The sequence below is a fragment of the Drosophila miranda genome, chromosome 3 (assembly GCF_003369915.1).
Source record: "Drosophila miranda strain MSH22 chromosome 3, D.miranda_PacBio2.1, whole genome shotgun sequence".
Taxonomy (NCBI): domain Eukaryota; kingdom Metazoa; phylum Arthropoda; class Insecta; order Diptera; family Drosophilidae; genus Drosophila; species Drosophila miranda.
Genome location: NC_046676.1, coordinates 11,229,546 through 11,249,715, shown reverse-complemented (window position 1 = coordinate 11,249,715; position 20,170 = coordinate 11,229,546). Strand labels below are relative to the sequence as shown.

Below are 20,170 nucleotides of genomic sequence, written 5' to 3'. Positions count from 1 at the left end.
CCTCCGTTTCACGAGGGGCTCGTGTTTCAACAAGCTCATTAATCGCACGCCGCACTAATGAGAACAGCTAAAGACATTATTCTCTCTCACCTGGTTACCTGTTTGACGTCTTCTGACTGGCTGACTCATCCCCTTCCTGTACTACTCTATTCGAGATTGTTCTTCTGGTATTTCCCCAATTGTAGTCACGCACGAGCTGATGCACTCGCAATCAACCGGAATCGGGGTTCCGTTCATCAGTCAGTCAACCTTTTTTTTTGTTCCGGTGCCGATGCCGGGGACTGATGTTTGTTTACAGCCTTCAACAGACGCATTGAACCAACAAACAAAAAACAAATCCCAAACGACCCGATTTCATTACGGACTCATTAACAATCGGGCAGACTATTTGCCTATATAAGCGGACGTCGGAGGGTAACCGAATTTCATACTTTTTCTGGCGCCCAAGTGGAGTTTAATCGTTAATCTGTAAATATGCCCGAGTTGGTGATTTATTTTTGGACTTTGATCTTTGTGCTGTGCCAAGCCCACGCACAGACCGCCTTCAATTGCACAGCACCGCCGAATTTCCAGAATTTTGTGAGTAGAATACACTCCATAAGAAGTCACGAGGTAAATTATTGGGGCGAACCTTTGCAGGACATCAATACTTGCTGTCGCACTCCGGAATTGGACATGGGAGATGTGCCTCAAAAGTGTCACAAGTACGTTAATCAACTGAAGTCCGCCAACTCGAAATATCCCAGCTATACCCATTTGGTAAGTCTGCATCTAAGAGAATATATGTATGTATATGAACCTCTGCTCATCTTTGCTCCTTTTCGAAGTGCTATCCCGATTGCATTTACCGCGAGACGGGAGCCCTTGTCAATGGTAAACTCAGAGTGGACAGAGTGAAGCAGTACCTGGAGCAGCATGTCCATCAACGAGATCAGGATATGGTGGCCTACATCATGCGCTCCTTTGACTCTTGCCTGGGCAACAGTGCGTATGAGTATTTTCCTCTTAATAGAGAAACGCTTCATTCCATACTATTTCTCTTAGTTAAAAACCACATGAAGGCAGCCAACATAGAGGCTTACAAGGTGCTGCCGCACGGCTGCTCGCCCTTTGCCGGAATGGTCTACAGCTGCGTCAATGCCGAGACCTTCCTCAACTGCCCCCCCAGAATGTGGAAGAACGAGCGACCGTGCAACCAGGCCAAAGAGTTTGCAGCACAGTGCAATCCACTGCCGCATGTTCCGCTGCCCAGCAGCTAGAATACTTCGCATTCAACAACTGTCCACAAATATTTATAGTAAAAGATTCCATTTAGATTTAATCTTTGATCTTTTTCGGGGGTCGTATAAATGTATGTTTCATAATTACCCATTGATCATTGCCCAGCAAATTGACCATGCAAAATGGGGCTCTTTTGTGGTGCACCCATTATGACTCGCGATCAGTCAAAGTTCGATGTGCTGCAGAGCAACACCCGCCACTTGATTGTAGCCATGAATCAGCTAACACTCGTGTTTTGCCTGCTGCTTTGGTCTGAAGTAGATGGAGCCTTCAGGGACTTTGTGGTGGGACCAGAGGTGACTAACCCCAAGCTGACTCTAACCAGTAATCCAGTAATTCTTCCCTTAGTTCGATTCAGAAGATAGCGAACTGGAGAATAATTTCCAGGACCCAGAGCGGGCTCTTGATGAGAATCTGCTCGTCTCGTTTCAGAGCATAGAGCGTGATGGCATTGTCGATACTCAACTGCTGTTGAAGGCTGTCATGCAGCACGCCCAACGCCTAGGCCTGAGCTTGGATGAATTGGGTGAGAGCATTAACCAAGATCAAAGATCATTCCTGAACTCAAACGAACCTCAATTTTGGCAGCAAGCATGAGTTATGGGGAGGAGGAAGACAAAGAATCTGCCAACCAGCTGGAGTCTATGTCCAGAAATCAGGATATGATGGGTTGTAATTCCAGGGATCAGGAAATGTTTGAATATGCCGATCGGCCCACATGGCGAGATGTGATCTTCAACTGATCCAAGAATAAATCATAGTGAATCATGATAAAAGCAGCTGGAAATGTTTATTTATTCGAGGATGTAGCGCACCTATTCACAGTGAATGCTGTATTCCCTAGCCTCGATGCACATGGTGCTCTTGCTGGACACACTCTCCGGACAGTTCCTGTACACATACCGATGGGCGCAGAGGCCGTACATGACCGACATGGAGGAGCACTTACCGGTGATGGGCATGCGGCGACGCTTCAGGCTCTTGATCATGGCCTGCTCCTCTCCGGAACAGTGGTGAAAGCCCTCCGTATAGATATCCACAAACTCCTGATGGCTCTCCAAAAGGGTTTCCATCATTTTACGGATATTTTCCATAACCAGACTGGTTCCGTTCAGGGCTTTCGCCGCATCAAAAATGCATTCAAAGCTGCACTGTAAGTGCAGATTCTTATTAGGGGATCCCCAAGCTCCACAAAGATCGTACTTACGGGTGTAATGTGCGCCCCATTGACCAGGTACTGGCCGCATTGCGAGGTGTATTTGGAAAGCTCCAGCAATGGCATTTTGCAACAGTTTTTCAATGCCTATTTCGAGGTGATATTGAATCTCCAGGATAATATGTTGGCGGCTGACAATACTCACATTCAAGTCGGGACGTTGAGAGCAGTCCGGCTCGCCGGCTCCTGGACTGACCAGGAACGAGAACAGTATCAAAGCAAGCTGGTGTGGCATTTCAGGCACCTTCTGGTAACCGGACAGCACCAGATATCCCATATATACAATCCCAACCGGATGCCCGAATGGCATTCGACTTGGTCCATTTACTGTTCATCCATCAAGAGAATGGGGTGCTCATTTACGATTATTATTATTTTTGTTTATTCAAATGGGTCTGGGACCGCCGCCACGTGATGCACGCATGGTTGGGCAGTGAAGGTTCTGGAGACGAGCCGTCTCGCACAGCTCCGTGTCGGACCAGCTGGACGAAGGACAATAGCTGAAGATGTGTTTCGTAGTACAGATCCCATAGTAGAGGGGCACTGGGGAGCACTGCTCCACACCGGGCATCGGACGGGGTCTTTTGGACCTCAGCATTGCATCCACAGCCCCGGGACACTGCAACATTCCGTCCAAGTAGACGTCCACGAAGTCCTGATTGTTGCCCAGCAACCGCTGCAGCATGCTGCGGGCATTTTCCGCATCCACCTCCGATCCATTTAGGATTCCAGTCGCATTGAAGATGCAGTCGTAGAGGCACTGGCGCGAGATCAGAGAAGATTAGCAAAGGGGCTTGGCTTTGGGGGACCTTCAACTTCAACTTACGGGTGACACCCGGGGTCCACTCTCGGGCATGTACCTGCCGCACTGCTTCCGAAAGGCCTCAAAGTGGAAGGTGGGAATGGTGCAGCAGCCTCTGACGGCCTGGGGATTAAGAAATCTAACATATCACAGCTTCTCCCCATCTCATCCTAAATTGGAAACACTCACATTGAAATCCTGCCGCCTACTGCAGTCTACATCCGCTGGGGCAGGTGCGGATCCCACAATTGTGGAGTACAGTATAGCGCTCAGCGAGCAGATGATCAGAGCTCTGTCCTTATTCATTATTTCTGTCAGTCTGAGCTGCGCCTAAACATAACCGCTTAATTTATAACCCCACTACCGCAACTTCTCTGTCGTCTAATTAATGGAGCAAATCGCGTCATTTATGGCTTGTGAAAGCCGTTTAATTGAAGGTCTCGTGCCCCCAACGGACACAGCACGTGCCCCACCTCTAAATTTGCTTCTATCATCAGTCATCATGATGAGCATTCGGTTGAAAGTACTGCTGGGCAAAGTCTACCGGCCTGACCAGAGCCAGACACAGGCAATTACAGTGTCTGACCCAAACCGATTCCCTTTAAAGACATTTCATTTTCATGGATCGCAATCACACAAACGATTCGGAACATATATGTAGCTGGAAATATGTACAGGTGACACTAGCTAGAAAAGCAAGCAGGCCAACCGTGTATAGTCGACTGCCCGAACTCTTCGTCTCCGGGTCGCTCTTCGGTAGAGTACCCTCTTCGAAAATGCGGACGCAGGATCGGACTGTCTCCTTTAGGATATTGCACTCCGGGGCATCCGGCTGCCAGTATCTTCGAGGACATTCGAGCATCAGATATATCGCCGCGCACTGAGCGTGGTACATGGAAAAGGGCGAGCAATCTTTGAAGGGGGCGTTGGATGTAAAGTTGTCCTGACCCAATGTATCCTGGATATGAGCGGAATAGAGCATAATGAAGTCTGCGTACTTGGTGCCCAGTCGGTCACAGGTTTCGTAGGCCATCTTCAGGGCCACGCCATAGCTGTGGTATCCGTTGAGGGGACTGTACAGCTTGGTAATCATCATGAACAGCTCTGGCATTTTGAGTTTGAACTGCGTCTCGTCGCGTATCCCCCAGTGATTGAAGATACAATCATAGCGGCACTGAAAAGGCATCATCCTTTATTAATATTAGCGTAAATGCTTTTGTTAAATATTACTAACTGGTCCATAGTCGTTCAAGTAGGCTGTGCAGTTGGTGCCCACAAAGGCGAACATGCTCAAAACGTTCCTACCGCAGCACCAGTCCAGAGTCTTTGTGTTAAACAGCCTCGAGCAGTTTCCCATATCCAAGATCTCACCGCGCGCCACAGAAACCAACAGCATTCCCATGCAGCACAAGAGCCACAGAACAGACATTTTTCTTAAATTGCGGATCTTATAATGAATTTTGAAAGAGTCGAAAATATTTTCTATTACTTCGAAATGACTCTATAATCCCAGATATCTGGTTCCGGGGTTTCATTGGGTTAAAGTCTCCCCCAACGCTAGTACCATCGCCATCTCCATGTCATCTCTCTGCCTGCCACACGCAACCTTATATTGACTGATCATCCCCTGGAATTAGAACATTCGGTATTCGAAGCTGTAGCCATGTGGAGTGTTTGGATTACCATTTTACTATCAATGCTCTCCTGGACACTTCCTCCCCTCAAGGCAGCCAAGTGCAAGGCAGCGCCCAAGTCTGTTCAGGTAAGTATTTGGGGGAAACCCCAGAAGCCAATAACTACATGAGTGCAACCCCCACAGAACGTACTGATCTGTTGTCCCGCTCCCATGCCCAACTGGGGCGTCTACAACAGTGAGTGCCGCGACTCCGGACAGCAGCCAAGCGTGAGTATCCGATAGACATCGCATCGCACTAGACTTACATATACTCATCCGCCCTTCTGCCATCCCCCAGTGCCGCCTGGCCTGCATATTCAATGCCAGCGCGGCCTTGCAGGGCTTCCGACTGAGGCTCCCCCTTGTGCGACCCATGCTGGAGCGAGCCTTCAGCCACCACCCCACCATCGATGCCTACGCCGCGAACTTTGGCAACTGCTCCTCGTTGGTGTACAGCAAGTACCAGGAGCTGACCGGAGTGAGTCGCCAGAGCGATGCCTGCGACAGACACGCCCTCTTCTACAGCCTGTGCGCCTACTTCCGGCTGATGCAACACTGTCCCCCAGGGCTGTGGCAGCGCAACAATAAGATGTGCCAGGAGGCACGCTCTTACACGAGGAACTGCTTCTGGCCGGCGTTCAAAAGATTCATGAACAACACCTGAATAAAGTCGCGGACAGTGAACTTAGTGGATACTGCTTTTATTTCCCATCGAGCGGAGTATGGGTTGCGTGATCAGGTCGAGAATACTCTGCTTGCACTCCCTCCTGTAGCCCTCGCAGCTGCCCCTCTGTCCATCCAGCTCGGCGATATAGTAGCGCTTCGGCAGCGACTCGTAGCGAGAGCTGGTGGGACTGAACATGACGTGGACCAAGCTGCCCAGCACTCCGTTATGGTTTCCCAGTTGGTAGCTGTTCGCCTCGCAGATCAGCCGCAGAAGGCACTGATCGCCGGAACCGAAGCCGTGCCTGGAATCACTTTGGATCAGTCTCCGATCTCGTTTGGAGTTTCTCTGGGAGATTACTTACTGTTCGAAGCGGTGACTGAGTATCTCGTAGAACTTTGAGCGCGAGAGCAGAGATCTTTCGTGGCGATGTCTGGGCACTGGATCGCCATCACCGTCCAGCGGAAATCCCTCAAAGAAGTCCTTGTAGTCGCCATCATCTTCGTCCTTTGGTGGCGGGGGTTTCGGCTTGTGTTTGTGTTTACGCTTGTGCTTATGCTTTGGTGGCTTCAGGACAGCTCCTCCTCCTCCACTAGCAGGCTGGTGAGAAGGCTTCTTCTTCTTTTTCTTGTGATGCGAAGGCTTGTGCTTGTGTCCGGAATGATAGTTATCCTGGTAGTCCTCATAGTAATCGGGCCCATAGAGTCCATGGTGACCATCGTAGTCACTCAAAGAATAATTACCATTAGTCCCATTGCCATGTCTCTAAGGGGGAAACAAAATTGGAATGAAACCGCCATGTGAATCCGATGTAATCTTACTAGAACGGGCGGCTTGTCGGTCCAACTTTTTGGCAGGTGATAGCTAACCTCAAAGTTGTACGACAGAAAGACCTTGTTGTGCAACTCCAGGGGAATAGCAATGGCCACAAAGAGCTGCCAAATCGGATAATGAGAAACGGGGAACCTTCGAACCGGTATTACAGGCACAACTCACCGACGACCCACCCCCAGTATTCCAAACGAAATGAGACTGAACCTCATGGAGTGAGCACAAAATCAAAAGGACTGCCCAGTCCATCGTTACCTCTGCGACGCTCTGGACAGCAACAGGTGTCTCATCGAACTGAGCCGCAAGACCACAACGACTGAGGAAAAAACCTTTCTTCTTTCTTCACCTTAAAAGTGATAATCCAATTATGAGCTGGTAAAGAACCTTTGGCTTTTTGTTTCTGGCAGCGAAAGTTGCTAATTGAAAAGCGAGAAATACGAATCAGGTCAAACGGTTTGGATCTGCTTGTATATTTTTTTGTTCTACATGTGATGGCGCTCAATGCGTTTCAGAATCTCTTCAAAGGGCTCCGATATCAGTTCCAGAACACTCTCCCCGCAGTCCAGATGGTAGTAGTGGCAGTTCTCATGCCAGCCATCGTGCTCCGCCTGGTAGTAGCGCAGTGGCAGCTGCTCTGACTCTGAAGTGCTGGGACTGCAATGTTAACAGATTCAACTAGATATCTTCACAAGTGACCTTCATCTTACCTAAATAGAACATGTAGTAGGCTGCCCAAAACGCCATTCAGTTCGTTCAGCTCCGCAGCACTCGTCTCACAGATCAAGCGTAGCAGACAGGCCTCGCCTTGAAAGCCGCTTCTAAAAGTGGATCTTGGCTCAAGCTGAAATAAATCTTCTGAAAGCTTAGCTTACCTTTGGAGTTTATCTATAAATATGCGATAGATGTTGGAACGTGTAATCAGAGCGCGACTTTTACGCTGATTGACGGGAGCCTCAGTGGGATCGTCCTCCATTTCCTCCTGATCCTCCTCATTGGTGCCGTTCTGGGAGTCACTTTTTATTTTACGAGAAGACTCCACCTCCACTTCTTCCTCTCCTTCCACCTCTGGCTCCAGCTCTTCAGATTCAATGGGACCGTTTTGCTACAATAGAACCAAGTTCCATTATCATTCTGTTTGTCTGTTTGTCCTAAAGCCAAGAGCTGTTAATTGGGGCACAAAAAGTGTGCTAATGTGTCAGCAAATGCGGCATTTTATAGCCTCAAACAAACGCATAATGCACTCACAAATATCGTAAATTTCCCCCAGTTAGCGGGTAAATTGTAGTTGGCCTCAAAGTTGTAGGACACAAAAACGTTGCGATGAGGCAGCTCCAGGGGTACAGCCAGCGCCGCAAAGATCTAAGGGTGAAGAACATCCATTTGAGACCATTAATACCACCTATTCATGGATGTACTCACGCCATGGGTACTGGCCGTTGTGAAGGCCACATGCGTGTCGGCTAGATCCAAGACAGTCACAAACAGGGAAACCATCCCCAGAAGAGCCCGGGCTCGCATTGAAATCATTTTCATTTACGGGAAACGCACGATAGACCTCCACGGTGTTCAGTCAGCAACTGAACCGACAATTGGCGCTGGGTACTGCACAGCAATTGCTTTGCACCGCGGAGAGAGTGTCCGCTAATTGGATAAGTAAGCCCCCCACCCAGAGAGAGAGAGAGAGAGACTATTCAGATGGAAGTCAAGTTTATTTTCTTCTACGCCCACTTACAATGTCGCTCAGCGTCTGCTCCACGGGCACGGATATCAGGTCCAAGATGTTCGCCTCACAATTGGAGGTGTAGCTGGAGCATTCCCGATGATGTCGACCATCCCACTCGGCCTGGTAAAACTCATCGGGAAGATGCTCATCCTTAGAACTGCTTGGACTGCAACAAGACAAGGGATAATTGAGTATGGTTTTAAGATTCATTGGGCTTTCAGCCTTACGTGAATATGATGTGGATTAGGCTGCCCAAGAAGCCGTTGACTTCGCCCAACTGCGAGGCATTCGTCTCGCATATCGTACGCAGCAGACAGGCCTGGGCAGGGTAACCCGATCTGGGGAGGGATAGCGATAGCGATCACGATTAGCATTAGAAATATCACAAGATGCTACTGTTCGCACCTTTTCAGCTTGTCCCTTATCATTGAGTAGAATATGGAGCGACTCATCAACGACAAGGAACGTTTTTCACGTGACGTTGATGTTGATTCCGATTCCGATTCCGTTGTTGAGTTACTGCTGGTGTTGCTGTTGGTTTCACCATCCTGATCCCTCCGCTCAGTGCAGTTCTGGCAATGCCTGCCGTTGTCCCCACGCCCCGAGGTGGGATATGTCAGATAGGAGTCCTGATAGTCGCCCATCTAGTAATAGAGTTGGTAAATTTTAAACAAAAGACTCACGACACGAACCAGCACTGCCAATACTCACCAGAATAGGCGGATACTTGTAGACATGCTCTGGCTGGTAGTAATTGAACTCGTAATTGTACGACAAGAACACATTCCGATGCGGCAAGCCTATGGGCACCGATATAGCCATAAATATCTGCGAAACGGTAACCGATTTATTAACCTAACAAAAAACACATGAATTGAGGCTAGATTACCCCAAATTCAGAGTTTGTGGTGAATAATAGAGCAGAGCTCACTAATTTCCAGTGCATTATGGACCACACCAGACACTGCCATTGCGGAAAGTTCAAAGATCTGTTCATAGCATCCGACATCCAATGGCATCTCATGTTCGATGCTCGACTCTTCAACTTCTAAATTAGACTGGCAGGCCGCGGTGGCCAGAAGCAGCCAAGAAAGGTGCGTGGCCAAGAAGCTGTTAATTAAAATCCAGATAGGGAATTTGGGTCACCCCGAATTGGTTTAATTCAGTTCAAACTGTAACCGAACAATCGAACATCCAGTTTACAATCTTTAATTTCTTAGGATTACAATATTCAATTAGTACATTCCAACTCCCTTCGGATTATGTCCAAGTCAGGATCAGGCGAGCACATACTTTTGGGTCTGCCAACGGGAAACCCTCTCGGAGCGTGATTCTAAAAATATCTTTCGCTTTAATTGGTTAGCATTCAAATGTTTTATCTGCTAATAACTGCTGTCTTGCTCACGTGTATACGATATACACTCCGCTGCCCAAAATTCCATTGAATCGGCGAAGCAGTTGGGCATTTATCTTGCACAAATTAAAGCTATACCAGATTACTCTTTATAGAATGCAGAAATATTTCAATTTTTGCCTAAAATAAAGAAAAGTGCCAATGAATTTGATTTTACATATTTGACTTCCGTGCAGTGATTGCGGTGCGTAGGGATAGAAATCGAACAAAATACAAATTTGTATGGGGTGATAACGTTCCCAATTGAGCAGAGCCAGCAACCAAGCTAAACTCTCCCAAATATTGTTGAGAAACGGGGAGCAGACACAACACATGACTCCTATATAGTTGCAAATAATGATTTATTCCAATGCGTTCCACTCACTTATGACTATACTCCTATTCTATAATAATTGTTTGTGAGGTGAGTGGCAGAATCTCGAGTTCACGCACGGCGGGTTCCTGCTATCTGTTGTTTCGTAGCTTGCGCTCCTTCCACGTGACGAACTTGGAGTTGGCAGTGCGCAACAGCTGGTTCATGTGCTGAGTGAGTGAGGAACGCAGCGGCGAGAGCTCATGCATAGCACGATTCTGTGGAAAAGGCAAGGGAGCACGTAACAGATGGTTCGATTGACCCTGAGCAATGAAAAGCCTACCTCAAACGGAACCAGTTTGGCCATTTTGAAACGTTGTAGGGTGTCATGCATGCGCTGGAGCTTCGCCTCCAGCTCTTCGGTGGTGGGTGGAAAACAGTTCCAGAAATGTTTCAACAGCTCCGACAGCGAAAGATACAAGTGGCGCAATTCGCGCTGAAAGTCACTAGGAACCAGCTCTGTGCAAAAGATACAATCAATAATTACATGAACACAAAATCATATCAATTAAAAATTCACTGCAACTTACGTCCTGCCGACTGCTCTTGAAAGCCACGCATTAAGGTACCGCCTGGACTTAGCTCTCCGAGAGCATTTACGGCGGCCTTGGGGCAGATGACACCGCGCTGCACACTGCGATTCAGCCAGGACTCCGAATTGCGCACTAGTTTGTACTGCACATCCTCCAGGCTAAACTTTTCGCTATGGGTTTCATACATGCCATGCTGAACGGGTCCGTTGAGGTAGCGCTCCACCTTGGAGAGCTCAAACTGCTTAGGCTGGCCCCCGTCTCCATTGGATGAGTCCTCGTTGACTTCCGTTAGAGGATCGCCCAGGTCTTCGTAGTGAATCTTTTCAATCAATCGCTGTTTCTTCGTATTTGGCTCATCGGGTTCCACTGTATCGGTGGGTTGTGACTTTGTGGCTGTGGCTGTCGCTGTGGCCTTTCCATTGAGGCCGTTCGTGTAGGCAGATTGCGATACTGGTCCGGTGGCATTGTTGGTGCCGTTGGTCATGGAAGAGGGTCCTGAATTTACATTGGCACAAGTCTTGAGTACCATGATGGAATGCTGGTTGAACCTTTTGATCATGTTCTGGTGAACAATGTTGCCGCTATTGACGACATTGCGATCGCCGGGCACGCTGCCAAAGCCCTCCTCCAGGGGAACATCTTCAAATTTCTTCAGATCCAGAAAGGGATCCCCAGCTCCCTTCTGCACCGCCGCCTTGAGCGCCTGATCATCGATCTTGCCGCATTCGGTGAATATGTCTTTTGTGCCAGCTGTAAGGCGATCGCGATGAAAGTAATGAGATTGGAAGAACTTAGTCCAGAACTCCGACTCAGGCAGCTTGTTGGGCACGTTCTCCGTGTGCTTGCGCTTGACGGCGGGATATGTCTTAAAAATGCAGTGTATAACATCGGCAGTAAGGTTGTACTTCAGGCCGTTGCATCCATCCGTTTGTGGCTTGATGTCAGCCAGAAAAGCGCCAGAAACACCTACAGGAGGAATCCAACAATCGTGAGGAATGACAATATTTAAGGATAAGAGCGTGCCTGGTCACTCACCGATTTCCTGGGATTTGCCCATCTTTTTGAGTGCATGGTCTTTGGCATGCGTGGACCAAAACTCATCGCTGGTAAGGACTTTTGTAATGACCAAATCTTTGTATAGCTGAAGCAAGTTGGGATTCTCCATAAGGACGCGGTTCTTGTCCTCTAGATCTTTGTCTACCTTGCGCTTGAAGTTGGGCAACAGTTGCTGGAGCAGCTCCTTGACCTTATCGCGATCGGCCAACATAGCCGGCATACCCTGGCGATTGACAAAATGAAAAGTCGATGTGTTGCCATCGTGGAGCACCACCTGTAGCTGCACCTTGGGCTTGCCTTCGGGCGAAATTTTCTGTGCTGCACGGGTGAGAGGGAGAACGGCAGAGTTTAGTTTCTATGGCATCAAACGCGATCTGGTCGAGCATACTTTTAATATCAGCATAGCGGTGGGACACGGTCACCGTGTCTCGGTGCTCGGCCATCCACGCCAGACGCTCGTTCATCACGTACAGGGTCCCATCACCCTTCTTATACCGCACCTCGCCCATCTGCAGCAACACATCCTCGCTGCTCGTTGTCATTATGTCTGCTCAGTGCGCAGCGATTTCACATAAGAAAACACTTAAGCCGACGACAAGACAAGACCGCAACCTGAAATTGCAGGAACGCGTATTTTATCATAACTGAATGTGTTAAAAAGCATTTTCACAGGTGCCTCAGCCTGGGAGCTGCTCCCAGCGGCAATTTTACCGTCTAAGCAGCAGCAAAAACAAAAATAATTGCAAAGTTCCAATGGAAAATTGCGTTTTAAATACTTCACTTGTTTTCCTGCTACGGCGATTTCTTTGATTGTTTTTACAACTTTGGTTATGATGAAAAACGGACTTAGCCCACTTAAGCCCCCTATATTTAAACAGCTCAGAGTCTTGAGGTAAAAGGCGGAAAATATTAACGATTGTAAGATCTTCTTGTAGATTCATGCCATCTTTCCTCTGAACTTTCTCTGGACTTAAACATTATTCAACCTTAATTTTTTCGATGGAAAATTAAAAATCCCCTTGGTTCACAATGGGTTAATCGTTCATGATTATAAAATAAAGTTCAAACAAGAAATGTAAAAGCAAAAAAACGTTAGTGTATGTCGAATGAAACGTAAGTCTGTAGAGCACCGACATTTTATAACCAGAACTCTGTGATATGTCACTGTTACAAGTGTATTTAAAAACTTCGCCCCCCACTTCCGCCCCCACAAAGGACGAAAATCTGTGGCATCCAATTTTAAAGATACGAGAAAACCGAAAACGCAGAATCGTAGAAAATGACCATATCTTCTAGACTACAGAGTCTGAATTGGATTGCATCATTATTATAGCTAGATTGAAGAAAACAATTTCATTTTTTCTCGCCCTGTCTCTCTCTAACACAAGTATCATAACCGGCTTTTCTTAGCGCAAAACATTAGCGACTTTATCTCAAACCTATAAGAGCTAGAGCAACCAAATTTATCCACTTTCCTATGATATCGAACCTGCACAAGTATATTTTAAAACTTCGCCCCACCCCCTTCCGCCCACGCAAAGGACGAAAATCTGTGGCATCCACAAATCTGAGAGACTATTAGACCTGACTGTACAGCTCTCACTGATACAAAACTATTTGTAATTTTTCACTGCAGAACTCACTGTTACAAGTGTATTTATGTTTGATCACTGTAGAGAGCTCACTGCTACAAGTGTGTTTCAAAATTTCGCCCCACCCCCTTCCGCCCACACAAAAGACGAAAATCTGTGGCAACCACAATTTTGAAGATAAGAGAAAATTAAAAACGCACAATCATAGAGAATGGCCATATCTACCAGATTGCCGAATCCGAATCAGATCGGATTATTATTATATCCAAAAATAACAAATCAATATGGAATTACGTTATGGAATACAGGAAAATTGATAAAAGAGAATTGATGGAATGCTTTCATTGTTGGTTTATTATGTTCAAAAATTTCTTCATAGATTTGGTAGTTCTTCCTGAGACTATATTTAGCATCGTTTGTTAAGCCCGAGTGGTCCGCGAACATCGTATCTCTTATCCCCAAACTATTATTTCAAAGGAAATTTGTACCTTTTTATCAACAAAACGCTATAGTAACGAGGGGGAACGTTGTGAGTTGCTGCGGACACCGCAACTCTACAGTTATACCCGATACTAAGTCAGTATGGCTCTCCTCCGGCAGACGCCGCTAATATTAAACGACACGTCAAAGAGTGCGTGCGAGAGAGACAGAAAATCAGTCTGAGCGTGACGTCGGGCGCTGCGTAGCCACTGAAAATTGATTTCTTGCTTTTGGCTACAAAAATGATCCGATCTGATCCAGATTCAGCAATCTGATAGATATGGTCATTATCTATGATTCTGCGTTTTTAGTTTTCTCGAATGTGCAATATTGTGGATGCAACAGATTTTCGTCCTTTGTGTGGGCGGAAGGGGGTGGGGCGAAATTTTGAGATACACGTTTTATAGTTAGATCTAACAGGAGTGCGGATACCAAATTTGGTTACTCTAGCCTTAATAGTCTCTGAGATTTTTGAATATCCCCAGATTTTCGTCCTTTGCGGGGGCGGAAGGGGGTGTGGCGAAATTTTGAAACAAACTCGTCTCGGTCCGATATATTAGGAGTGTGGATACCAAATTTGGTTGCTCTAGCTTTTGTAGTCTCTGAGATCTAGGCGCTAATGTCTTACTCTAAGCAAAGCCGCCTATGCTACGTGTTTTAGAGAGAGACAGGGCGAGAAAAAATGAAATTGTTTTCTTGATGCTGGCTATAATAATAATACGATCCAATTCAGATTCCGCAGTCTTAAAGATATGGTCATTCTCTACAATTCTACGTTTTTGGTTTTCTCATATCTTTAAAATTGTGGATGCCACAGATTTTCGTCCTTTGTGGGGGCGGAAGTGGGCGGGGCGAAGTTTTGAAATATTTTTGTAGCAGTGACATATCACAGAAGTCTGGATCCAAAACATCGTTGCTCTAGCTCTTATAGTCTTTGAGCACTAGGCGCTGAAGGGGACGGACAGACGGACAGACGGACGGACGGACAGACGGACAGACAGACATAGCTCAATCGACTCGGCTATTGATGCTGATCAAGAATATATATACTTTATGGGGTCGGAAACGATTCCTTCTGGACGTTACACACATCCACTTTTACCACAAATCTAATATACCCCAATACTCATTTTGAGTATCGGGTATAAAAACCTATTTTAACGGCTTTAATCGAACAGAAATAAAGCATTTCCGTAGTATTTTTCTTATGAATTTGATTGTAAGTGGACAAATTTGAAACTGGTAAACAGTTCGTTGTATCAAATTCTATATAATTATATAACTTATAGTATATTTCATATGTAAAAGTTACGTAGTACATCCGAGACGAACTGTTGTCCAATCTATGCCGCTTTATCCATAGGCAATGCTGCAAATAAAACACTGAAAGAGCGCAGTACCCCGTTCACCCAATCCCATTGAATAAATACACAATTTTATCATATGTGGTTTTGTAGTTTTGAGTTTAGTGTTTTCTGGTTTCAGTCTTGTGTTTTACAATTTATATTTTCTTGCTTTCGAATCAGACACTTGTGGTCGTCAACAGGCCCCCAGCTTTTGGTACAAGTTTAATGCCATTGAAATTAAAATTCCTTGAAGAATGCGAGCTAGTCTCGTGGAGCGCTTGAGGCAATGCCCCGAAAATTGGCGCGCCCACAAGTTTGGCCACCATATGGTCACTTCGCGCCTGTGGATTCTGCACAAGTGTCTGGTTTCCAAGGATTGTGGAACTGGGAGAGTCGGTGCCGGCCGGAGATACGCGGTAACGACGAGACCCAGTTCGCGTGTGTGTGTGAATGGGAATGACGTGCCTAAATGCTTGCCGCGGGATCACAGGGGTTAGAGCCCAGAACCCGTAGTCCCGAATTTGGCAATTTGGCGTGCCAACCGCACGAATGGCGAATCGGGAGCCATCGTAGTGCGATTTACAAAGTTGATCATATTCTGACAATGTCAAAAAATTGATTTGGTTTCAAATTTCTGGAGAAATTTGTGGTTTTGCCCAGATCGTGCCCGCTGTAAGCTCCTATCGCACCAGAAGCATCGCCTTTGGCAACAACCACATACCAGACGTAGCCGAGGCCACGTTCAGCACGGAGTTGCTGCCCTGGGCTAGCGACAGCCACGTGCAAAAGGATCTAAGCGAGCATTCACAGGGCGGGGGGTTTTTTGCCACCTTCACCAAGGACCAAGCACAGACCCAAAGCAACGCAAACAACGGCTAAAACGGTGACCACTGCAGTGTGGTGAATACATTGGTCACCATTTGCGCCACGTATACGTTACCTCTTCGCTGACAGGCACAAGGTCAAGGCGGCGGTTGTTGAGGTCTACCAGAGGGGGACAAGATCGGATCGCGCAACATCTATTCGGGGCTTCGGTCGCGTTGCAATTGCAGAGCTAAAGCCAGGTGTAGATGCTCAGGGCTTTCGCCTTGGACATCCAACCAGCGTTTGGCCATGAATTACATCTGCGATTCAAAGCATCCAAACTCCAGACGAAATGCGTGATCCTCTCCCATACTCCCCTGGCAGCGCTCGATAGTTGTTCTAGTTTGTGGTTTAAAAAACGAGTGTTCGAAATAAATTTCGAGAGTTCAAGAGTTGGCGTTCGGCGCCAAAATAGCCGCAGGGCAGCGTGAAAGTGAAAGTTCTAGGGCAGCGCCATCCATGATCGGGGAAAAGCCCTCGAAGGAATTGCAGTGGCCACCAGTTGTCGGCCGCAATCGCTAAGAGAGCCAACCCCTCACAAAAATAGCGGAATTGTTTAGAGAGAGGGAGAGAAGCTTTCCTCTGCTTACCGGCACGCCGTTTGATTGAGAGTGTGTGTGTGTGTGTGTGTGTGTTTGTGTATGTGTGATAGTGAAAGAGTTGAATTGGTAAAGAGCTTTCTCTACTTTTGAAACTTCTTCTTTTCCTTCGCTATCACTGATGTTGGGCCATGATGGCACTCTCAGAGCGCAGGGCGGCCAGCGTGGCGGTGAAAAGTTCTCTGGTGTGCGGGGGTGGGGGCCGAATGCTGCTGCCTGTGATGATGTTCATGCCGTCGTCGCCCCCACAATAATGCATTTGTTGCTTGGCTTATTCCTCGTCGTGCTCCTCGTCGCGAGTCTTCTTGCGCTTGCGACAAGCCTCGAACGTGTGTCCCCTGAAGTTGCAGAAGGTGCAGCGGGTGGTGCGGCGGGAGCCGCGTGTGTTCTTGGTCGCCGCCAGATCTTCGTCCTCCTGGGTGTTGTGTTCGATGATGCGGCCCTGCTCAAGCAGTTCCTTGAACGTCTTCACGCTCTGGCGGGTGATGTGTTTGCGGTACTTGATGTTCAGCAGGCCATATAAGAAGTCCATCTCGGTCTCCTCGTTGTGGCGATCGGCTGGCAGCTGGGCAAGCAGGGCGCGCTTGTGGACCAGGAAGGAATCGATGGGATCAAAATCCTGCTGCTTGTTCTGGAAGATCTCCATGTACACCTGGTAGGCGGGCTTAGTGGGCGAGAAGTGCTCGCGGATCAGCCCGATGACGTCGTTCCAGGTGACAACCTCCTTTCGCACGCCCTGCCACCAGGTGGACGCCATTCCGTAGAACAACAGGGACATCCCCTTCAGAGCGTTCTCGTCGCTGATGCCCTCCAGCTCTTTGTAGGTGACAATGTTGGAAATGAACATCTCGACCTCCTCGTAATCGCGTGTTCCGCCAAAGCGTTGGTTGCAGGCAGCGAAGCTGCCGTTGGCCTTGGGTCCAGCTCCCTCTGCTCCGGCGGCAACGCCACCCACGCTGGAAGCGCGCACGGCTGCGATGAGCTCTTGTAGCTGTTCCTGGGTCATCTGTATAGTTTGCGCCATTTCGATCTGTGTGTTCTATTGCACGTTACTTTGGTGAGGAATTAGGCCAAAACACGTTGGCTATTAATTTATTTTTTTGTTGAGTTGCGAGGAACGGCGCACAAAGCCAGTGGGGCTGAAGCGAATGTTGCCGTGATGACTAAATTTTTCGGTTTCTTTAGGATCCATTTTATAGCGGACTGTTGTGAAATAGAAGTTCGAAAAGCTCAGCCGGCAGAGAGAGCATACCAAAGAGAGCACGTCCATTGTTGTTGCACTGTGACCGATGATATGACTCATATATTGAATTATAATAGAGGTTTATTTTTAAAGCCGGTTGCCTACTTTAAAGCAAAACCGTTAAAATAGTAATCATTTAATACACATGTATGCATGTATATACAACATTTATTGCATGTATGTGTATTAACATTCATACATACATATGCATCTGTAATTGCTAAATGCGGACGAAATTATCTGCAGCTGCCGAACATTAGTACAGCTTGAAGTGCAATTGCACGTATATGTGAAATTCAACCCATGTATAAGATATTTTCTTGTGCAGCATATAAATATGTACTAAAGAAAAACAAAACATACCAATATGTATGGCAACAAATTTAAACAGGGCCGGGCCCTACCAGTGAGTCAGAAGAGTTAATATTGAAAAGTTTTGTGAGTTCATGTAAATATCTAAGACAAAATGTACATTTTTATCAATTAATTTCCTTTTTTGATAATTACGCTAGCAGACTTTTCAATTAGTTAGAGTAGTATTAACAACACCTGTCGCTATGTATTCCATATAGTATAACCTGATAAAAGGTGTGATAGGAGAAGTGAACCCCCATTAACGTAGAAAATACAAACAACCTACATGTGGAGCATACAAGAGGGGGAGAGGAACAGCAAGAAAGCTCGCTCGAAAAAACGTCAAAACTATTGAAGGTATGGAAAAACTACATAAAGAAAGTCAGGCTGGCATCAACTTAGGCCACCAAAGAGTGAGATAGAATGGCAGCACCTTATACATAGCAATACCATGCTATGTTTGAATTTCGAAAAAAGCTCCCCCATGAGAGCCAATATAATTTCACAAGAGAAAAGACTAAGTTGGCAAAAACAAAACCACAGCCAGTCGCTCCACCGACGGATTTTATTCGCTCCCATTTCCGCCGTCTATTTATTAGTTAGTTTTCTGTCGAATCGGGGCGGAAAATATTAAATTTGGGGACAAAATGACGCAGATGTCGGATGAACAATTCCGCATACTCATCGAAACAATACGCTCCCTGGCGACCATCAAAGAAGATGAGCCGCAATCGAAGGGAAGCTTCAGCAACTGCCCCGTCCGCTTCAGTGGGCAGCGTGATCACGATGCCGTGGATGAGTTTATAACGGCGGTGGAGACGTACAAGGAGGTGGAGGGTATCAGCGATCGGGACGCCCTGAAGGGGCTGCCGTTGCTATTTAACAACATCGCCGTTGTCTGGTGGAAGGGGGTGCGTCGAGATGCGAAAACCTGGCAGGATGCCATGCAGCTTCTGCGAGACCACTTTTCGCCCACCAAGCCCTCCTATCAAATCTACATGGAGATCTTTGAGACGAAGCAAGGGGGAGGTGAAGCCATCGATTCGTTTATTTGCAAGCAACGCGCGCTTTTGGCCAAGCTACCCGACGGCCGGCACGACGAGGAAACAGAGCTGGACTTCATCTATGGCTTAATGCAGTCCAAGTACAGGGAGAGTATTCCAAGGCATGAAATTAAGACTTTTCGGGATTTGTTGGACCGGGGACGCACTGTGGAGCGCACTAGACACTAAAGAATCTTGTAGATAGTTGTAAATAGTAAAACTAAAGTAAGACAAAAAATTAAAATGCTAAATGTTTGGTTATTCGACTTCTTGTTTAAATTTAGATTCAGGAGAAACCCTTTCGCCGCCCGCTCGTTGGTGCCTGGACGCACGGACTATCCAAAGCTTCTCCAACTAAATTCTAAAAAAGTGCCGTATACATTGACCTCAGCCCGATTTAGCGTAAGCAAGCCAGTTGGTTCGCAATAGATAATCGCCATGAGGAAAGGGTAGAAATTCTTTAAATTGATGATTGATCACTTCGATCGAAACCTTATCTACGACAAGATCGTTCCTGCAAAGAAGAAACAAAAGTGGGCATCCTCAAGTCTGACATCGCTTGACCAGGTCAATGTTGACCTTAAATGATAGAATTTTGTATATGTTGTTAAAGCAAATTGCCTCAAAATATACACGCTTTGATATGAGTGATGGGAATTTTATAATAAAGCTGTTGCTCCACTTTAGAAGTGATCTGAATTAATTGATCACCTTTTTGTTTAACTCAAATTTTTTTAATTTTTAACGTATTTTCGGTATATTTCTGAGGGTCCGAGCTAAATAGCCCCACGATTACACTGATTTTAGACACCTTGTCTAGCTCAATAATAGTATTTTCTAGTATTTTCCAACACTTCTTAAAACGCGTTTTGGGCTTCACCCTCGCTTAAACCATATTTAACAAACAATTCAATAAAGATGAGAGTCTTGTAGGAAATTGAATTAGCAATCGGATGAATTTATACGTTCAGAGCTGAAGGTCCTAACTATCAAGTAATATTAAACCGAATATCAAAAACGGAGAATATGATGGAACTTGAATACAAATAATTAGTAAGTATATTTACCGTATATTTTGAAATTTGCGACGTATATCTTAGTA

At 46.6% G+C, this 20,170-nt stretch overlaps 12 protein-coding genes across 15 annotated transcripts; 4 read left to right on the top strand and 8 right to left on the bottom strand.

Moving 5' to 3' along the window:
- The first annotated feature begins 453 nt into the window (after nucleotides 1-453).
- LOC108158441 lies at nucleotides 454-1,275 on the top strand. Its single transcript, XM_017290724.2, has 4 exons — nucleotides 454-579; nucleotides 640-759; nucleotides 828-984; nucleotides 1,045-1,275. The coding sequence occupies exons 1-4, from the start codon at nucleotides 475-477 to the stop codon at nucleotides 1,257-1,259; spliced, it is 597 nt and encodes a 198-aa protein (XP_017146213.2). The 5' UTR covers nucleotides 454-474; the 3' UTR covers nucleotides 1,260-1,275.
- Nucleotides 1,276-1,493: 218 nt separating this feature from the next.
- LOC108157976 lies at nucleotides 1,494-2,024 on the top strand. The gene is made up of 3 exons (XM_017290122.1): nucleotides 1,494-1,577; nucleotides 1,630-1,807; nucleotides 1,870-2,024. The coding sequence occupies exons 1-3, from the start codon at nucleotides 1,494-1,496 to the stop codon at nucleotides 2,022-2,024; spliced, it is 417 nt and encodes a 138-aa protein (XP_017145611.1).
- A 45-nt stretch (nucleotides 2,025-2,069) lies between these two features.
- On the bottom strand, nucleotides 2,070-2,732 carry LOC117187712. The gene is made up of 3 exons (XM_033390457.1): nucleotides 2,643-2,732; nucleotides 2,489-2,584; nucleotides 2,070-2,432 (listed from the first exon to the last, which is right to left on the bottom strand). Exons 1-3 carry the CDS (start codon nucleotides 2,730-2,732, stop codon nucleotides 2,097-2,099), a joined length of 522 nt encoding a protein of 173 aa, XP_033246348.1. The 3' UTR covers nucleotides 2,070-2,096.
- Nucleotides 2,733-2,882: 150 nt separating this feature from the next.
- Nucleotides 2,883-3,617, bottom strand: LOC108157977. Its single transcript, XM_017290123.2, has 3 exons — nucleotides 3,489-3,617; nucleotides 3,324-3,422; nucleotides 2,883-3,257 (listed from the first exon to the last, which is right to left on the bottom strand). The coding sequence occupies exons 1-3, from the start codon at nucleotides 3,603-3,605 to the stop codon at nucleotides 2,883-2,885; spliced, it is 591 nt and encodes a 196-aa protein (XP_017145612.1). The 5' UTR covers nucleotides 3,606-3,617.
- Nucleotides 3,618-3,919: 302 nt separating this feature from the next.
- LOC108158267 lies at nucleotides 3,920-4,798 on the bottom strand. The gene is made up of 2 exons (XM_017290504.2): nucleotides 4,534-4,798; nucleotides 3,920-4,473 (listed from the first exon to the last, which is right to left on the bottom strand). The coding sequence occupies exons 1-2, from the start codon at nucleotides 4,726-4,728 to the stop codon at nucleotides 3,931-3,933; spliced, it is 738 nt and encodes a 245-aa protein (XP_017145993.1). The 5' UTR covers nucleotides 4,729-4,798; the 3' UTR covers nucleotides 3,920-3,930.
- A 23-nt stretch (nucleotides 4,799-4,821) lies between these two features.
- LOC108158268 lies at nucleotides 4,822-5,675 on the top strand. The gene is made up of 3 exons (XM_017290505.2): nucleotides 4,822-5,061; nucleotides 5,119-5,202; nucleotides 5,273-5,675. Exons 1-3 carry the CDS (start codon nucleotides 4,963-4,965, stop codon nucleotides 5,636-5,638), a joined length of 549 nt encoding a protein of 182 aa, XP_017145994.1. The 5' UTR covers nucleotides 4,822-4,962; the 3' UTR covers nucleotides 5,639-5,675.
- Nucleotides 5,660-6,681, bottom strand: LOC117187783. The gene is made up of 4 exons (XM_033390623.1): nucleotides 6,646-6,681; nucleotides 6,460-6,573; nucleotides 6,003-6,403; nucleotides 5,660-5,942 (listed from the first exon to the last, which is right to left on the bottom strand). Exons 1-4 carry the CDS (start codon nucleotides 6,679-6,681, stop codon nucleotides 5,660-5,662), a joined length of 834 nt encoding a protein of 277 aa, XP_033246514.1.
- Nucleotides 6,682-6,918: 237 nt separating this feature from the next.
- On the bottom strand, nucleotides 6,919-8,034 carry LOC108160384. The gene is made up of 5 exons (XM_017294365.2): nucleotides 7,889-8,034; nucleotides 7,715-7,828; nucleotides 7,342-7,571; nucleotides 7,177-7,287; nucleotides 6,919-7,123 (listed from the first exon to the last, which is right to left on the bottom strand). The coding sequence occupies exons 1-5, from the start codon at nucleotides 8,000-8,002 to the stop codon at nucleotides 6,952-6,954; spliced, it is 741 nt and encodes a 246-aa protein (XP_017149854.1). The 5' UTR covers nucleotides 8,003-8,034; the 3' UTR covers nucleotides 6,919-6,951.
- A 125-nt stretch (nucleotides 8,035-8,159) lies between these two features.
- Nucleotides 8,160-9,837, bottom strand: LOC108160383. Its single transcript, XM_017294363.2, has 5 exons — nucleotides 9,082-9,837; nucleotides 8,904-9,020; nucleotides 8,598-8,836; nucleotides 8,420-8,530; nucleotides 8,160-8,358 (listed from the first exon to the last, which is right to left on the bottom strand). Exons 1-5 carry the CDS (start codon nucleotides 9,214-9,216, stop codon nucleotides 8,178-8,180), a joined length of 783 nt encoding a protein of 260 aa, XP_017149852.2. The 5' UTR covers nucleotides 9,217-9,837; the 3' UTR covers nucleotides 8,160-8,177.
- Nucleotides 9,838-9,928: 91 nt separating this feature from the next.
- Nucleotides 9,929-12,431, bottom strand: LOC108160381 (general transcription factor IIH subunit 1). 4 transcript variants are annotated; one of them, XM_017294361.2, is made up of 6 exons: nucleotides 12,329-12,431; nucleotides 11,936-12,159; nucleotides 11,527-11,865; nucleotides 10,489-11,457; nucleotides 10,242-10,417; nucleotides 10,051-10,176 (listed from the first exon to the last, which is right to left on the bottom strand). In XM_017294361.2, exons 2-6 carry the CDS (start codon nucleotides 12,087-12,089, stop codon nucleotides 10,051-10,053), a joined length of 1,764 nt encoding a protein of 587 aa, XP_017149850.1. In that variant the 5' UTR covers nucleotides 12,090-12,159; nucleotides 12,329-12,431. The 4 variants fall into 4 exon arrangements, with proteins under 4 accessions (XP_033247267.1, XP_017149850.1, XP_017149849.1 ...); XM_017294360.2 differs by having other exon boundaries at nucleotides 12,324-12,410; XM_017294359.2 differs by having other exon boundaries at nucleotides 12,259-12,373.
- Nucleotides 12,432-15,063: 2,632 nt separating this feature from the next.
- On the bottom strand, nucleotides 15,064-17,597 carry LOC108160802 (activity-regulated cytoskeleton associated protein 1). Its single transcript, XM_017295023.2, has one exon. The coding sequence runs from the start codon at nucleotides 17,450-17,452 to the stop codon at nucleotides 16,700-16,702; it is 753 nt and encodes a 250-aa protein (XP_017150512.1). The 5' UTR covers nucleotides 17,453-17,597; the 3' UTR covers nucleotides 15,064-16,699.
- Nucleotides 17,598-18,526: 929 nt separating this feature from the next.
- Nucleotides 18,527-19,710, top strand: LOC117188178 (activity-regulated cytoskeleton associated protein 2). The gene is made up of 2 exons (XM_033391646.1): nucleotides 18,527-19,293; nucleotides 19,353-19,710. Exon 1 carries the CDS (start codon nucleotides 18,673-18,675, stop codon nucleotides 19,255-19,257), a length of 585 nt encoding a protein of 194 aa, XP_033247537.1. The 5' UTR covers nucleotides 18,527-18,672; the 3' UTR covers nucleotides 19,258-19,293; nucleotides 19,353-19,710.
- The last annotated feature ends 460 nt before the right edge of the window (nucleotides 19,711-20,170 follow it).

Excerpts from the sequence above, each read along its gene's own strand:
- LOC117187712 (XM_033390457.1), bottom strand. The coding sequence starts at position 2,732 with ATGCCACACCAGCTTGCTTTGATACTGTTCTCGTTCCTGGTCAGTCCA. Across the intron at positions 2,585-2,642 it reads CTCAACGTCCCGACTTGAAT|GCATTGAAAAACTGTTGCAA; the intron begins GTGAGTATTGTC and ends ACCTCGAAATAG. Across the intron at positions 2,433-2,488 it reads ATGGGGCGCACATTACACCC|TGCAGCTTTGAATGCATTTT; the intron begins GTAAGTACGATC and ends CTGCACTTACAG.
- LOC108158267 (XM_017290504.2), bottom strand. The coding sequence starts at position 4,728 with ATGTCTGTTCTGTGGCTCTTGTGCTGCATGGGAATGCTGTTGGTTTCT. Across the intron at positions 4,474-4,533 it reads ACTTGAACGACTATGGACCA|TGCCGCTATGATTGTATCTT; the intron begins GTTAGTAATATT and ends ATGCCTTTTCAG.
- LOC108160802 (XM_017295023.2), bottom strand. The coding sequence starts at position 17,452 with ATGGCGCAAACTATACAGATGACCCAGGAACAGCTACAAGAGCTCATC.
- LOC108160383 (XM_017294363.2), bottom strand. The coding sequence starts at position 9,216 with ATGAGATGCCATTGGATGTCGGATGCTATGAACAGATCTTTGAACTTT. Across the intron at positions 9,021-9,081 it reads CCACAAACTCTGAATTTGGG|ATATTTATGGCTATATCGGT; the intron begins GTAATCTAGCCT and ends ACCGTTTCGCAG. Across the intron at positions 8,837-8,903 it reads ACAAGTATCCGCCTATTCTG|ATGGGCGACTATCAGGACTC; the intron begins GTGAGTATTGGC and ends CTCTATTACTAG.
- LOC108158268 (XM_017290505.2), top strand. The coding sequence starts at position 4,963 with ATGTGGAGTGTTTGGATTACCATTTTACTATCAATGCTCTCCTGGACA. Across the intron at positions 5,062-5,118 it reads CAGCGCCCAAGTCTGTTCAG|AACGTACTGATCTGTTGTCC; the intron begins GTAAGTATTTGG and ends CAACCCCCACAG. Across the intron at positions 5,203-5,272 it reads ACTCCGGACAGCAGCCAAGC|TGCCGCCTGGCCTGCATATT; the intron begins GTGAGTATCCGA and ends GCCATCCCCCAG.
- LOC108160384 (XM_017294365.2), bottom strand. The coding sequence starts at position 8,002 with ATGAAAATGATTTCAATGCGAGCCCGGGCTCTTCTGGGGATGGTTTCC. Across the intron at positions 7,829-7,888 it reads CAACGGCCAGTACCCATGGC|ATCTTTGCGGCGCTGGCTGT; the intron begins GTGAGTACATCC and ends CTTCACCCTTAG. Across the intron at positions 7,288-7,341 it reads TTTATAGATAAACTCCAAAG|AAGCGGCTTTCAAGGCGAGG; the intron begins GTAAGCTAAGCT and ends ATCCACTTTTAG.
- LOC117187783 (XM_033390623.1), bottom strand. The coding sequence starts at position 6,681 with ATGAGGTTCAGTCTCATTTCGTTTGGAATACTGGGG. Across the intron at positions 6,574-6,645 it reads TTTCGTTTGGAATACTGGGG|CTCTTTGTGGCCATTGCTAT; the intron begins GTGGGTCGTCGG and ends CCGATTTGGCAG. Across the intron at positions 6,404-6,459 it reads CCGACAAGCCGCCCGTTCTA|AGACATGGCAATGGGACTAA; the intron begins GTAAGATTACAT and ends TTTCCCCCTTAG.
- LOC117188178 (XM_033391646.1), top strand. The coding sequence starts at position 18,673 with ATGACGCAGATGTCGGATGAACAATTCCGCATACTCATCGAAACAATA.
- LOC108158441 (XM_017290724.2), top strand. The coding sequence starts at position 475 with ATGCCCGAGTTGGTGATTTATTTTTGGACTTTGATCTTTGTGCTGTGC. Across the intron at positions 760-827 it reads ATCCCAGCTATACCCATTTG|TGCTATCCCGATTGCATTTA; the intron begins GTAAGTCTGCAT and ends TCCTTTTCGAAG. Across the intron at positions 985-1,044 it reads TGACTCTTGCCTGGGCAACA|TTAAAAACCACATGAAGGCA; the intron begins GTGCGTATGAGT and ends TATTTCTCTTAG.
- LOC108157977 (XM_017290123.2), bottom strand. The coding sequence starts at position 3,605 with ATGAATAAGGACAGAGCTCTGATCATCTGCTCGCTGAGCGCTATACTG. Across the intron at positions 3,423-3,488 it reads GTAGGCGGCAGGATTTCAAT|GCCGTCAGAGGCTGCTGCAC; the intron begins GTGAGTGTTTCC and ends CTTAATCCCCAG. Across the intron at positions 3,258-3,323 it reads GTGGACCCCGGGTGTCACCC|TGCCTCTACGACTGCATCTT; the intron begins GTAAGTTGAAGT and ends ATCTCGCGCCAG.
- LOC108160381 (XM_017294361.2), bottom strand. The coding sequence starts at position 12,089 with ATGACAACGAGCAGCGAGGATGTGTTGCTGCAGATGGGCGAGGTGCGG. Across the intron at positions 11,866-11,935 it reads CCGCTATGCTGATATTAAAA|CACAGAAAATTTCGCCCGAA; the intron begins GTATGCTCGACC and ends TCACCCGTGCAG. Across the intron at positions 11,458-11,526 it reads GGGCAAATCCCAGGAAATCG|GTGTTTCTGGCGCTTTTCTG; the intron begins GTGAGTGACCAG and ends TTCCTCCTGTAG.
- LOC108157976 (XM_017290122.1), top strand. The coding sequence starts at position 1,494 with ATGAATCAGCTAACACTCGTGTTTTGCCTGCTGCTTTGGTCTGAAGTA. Across the intron at positions 1,578-1,629 it reads ACTTTGTGGTGGGACCAGAG|TTCGATTCAGAAGATAGCGA; the intron begins GTGACTAACCCC and ends TTCTTCCCTTAG. Across the intron at positions 1,808-1,869 it reads CCTGAGCTTGGATGAATTGG|CAAGCATGAGTTATGGGGAG; the intron begins GTGAGAGCATTA and ends CAATTTTGGCAG.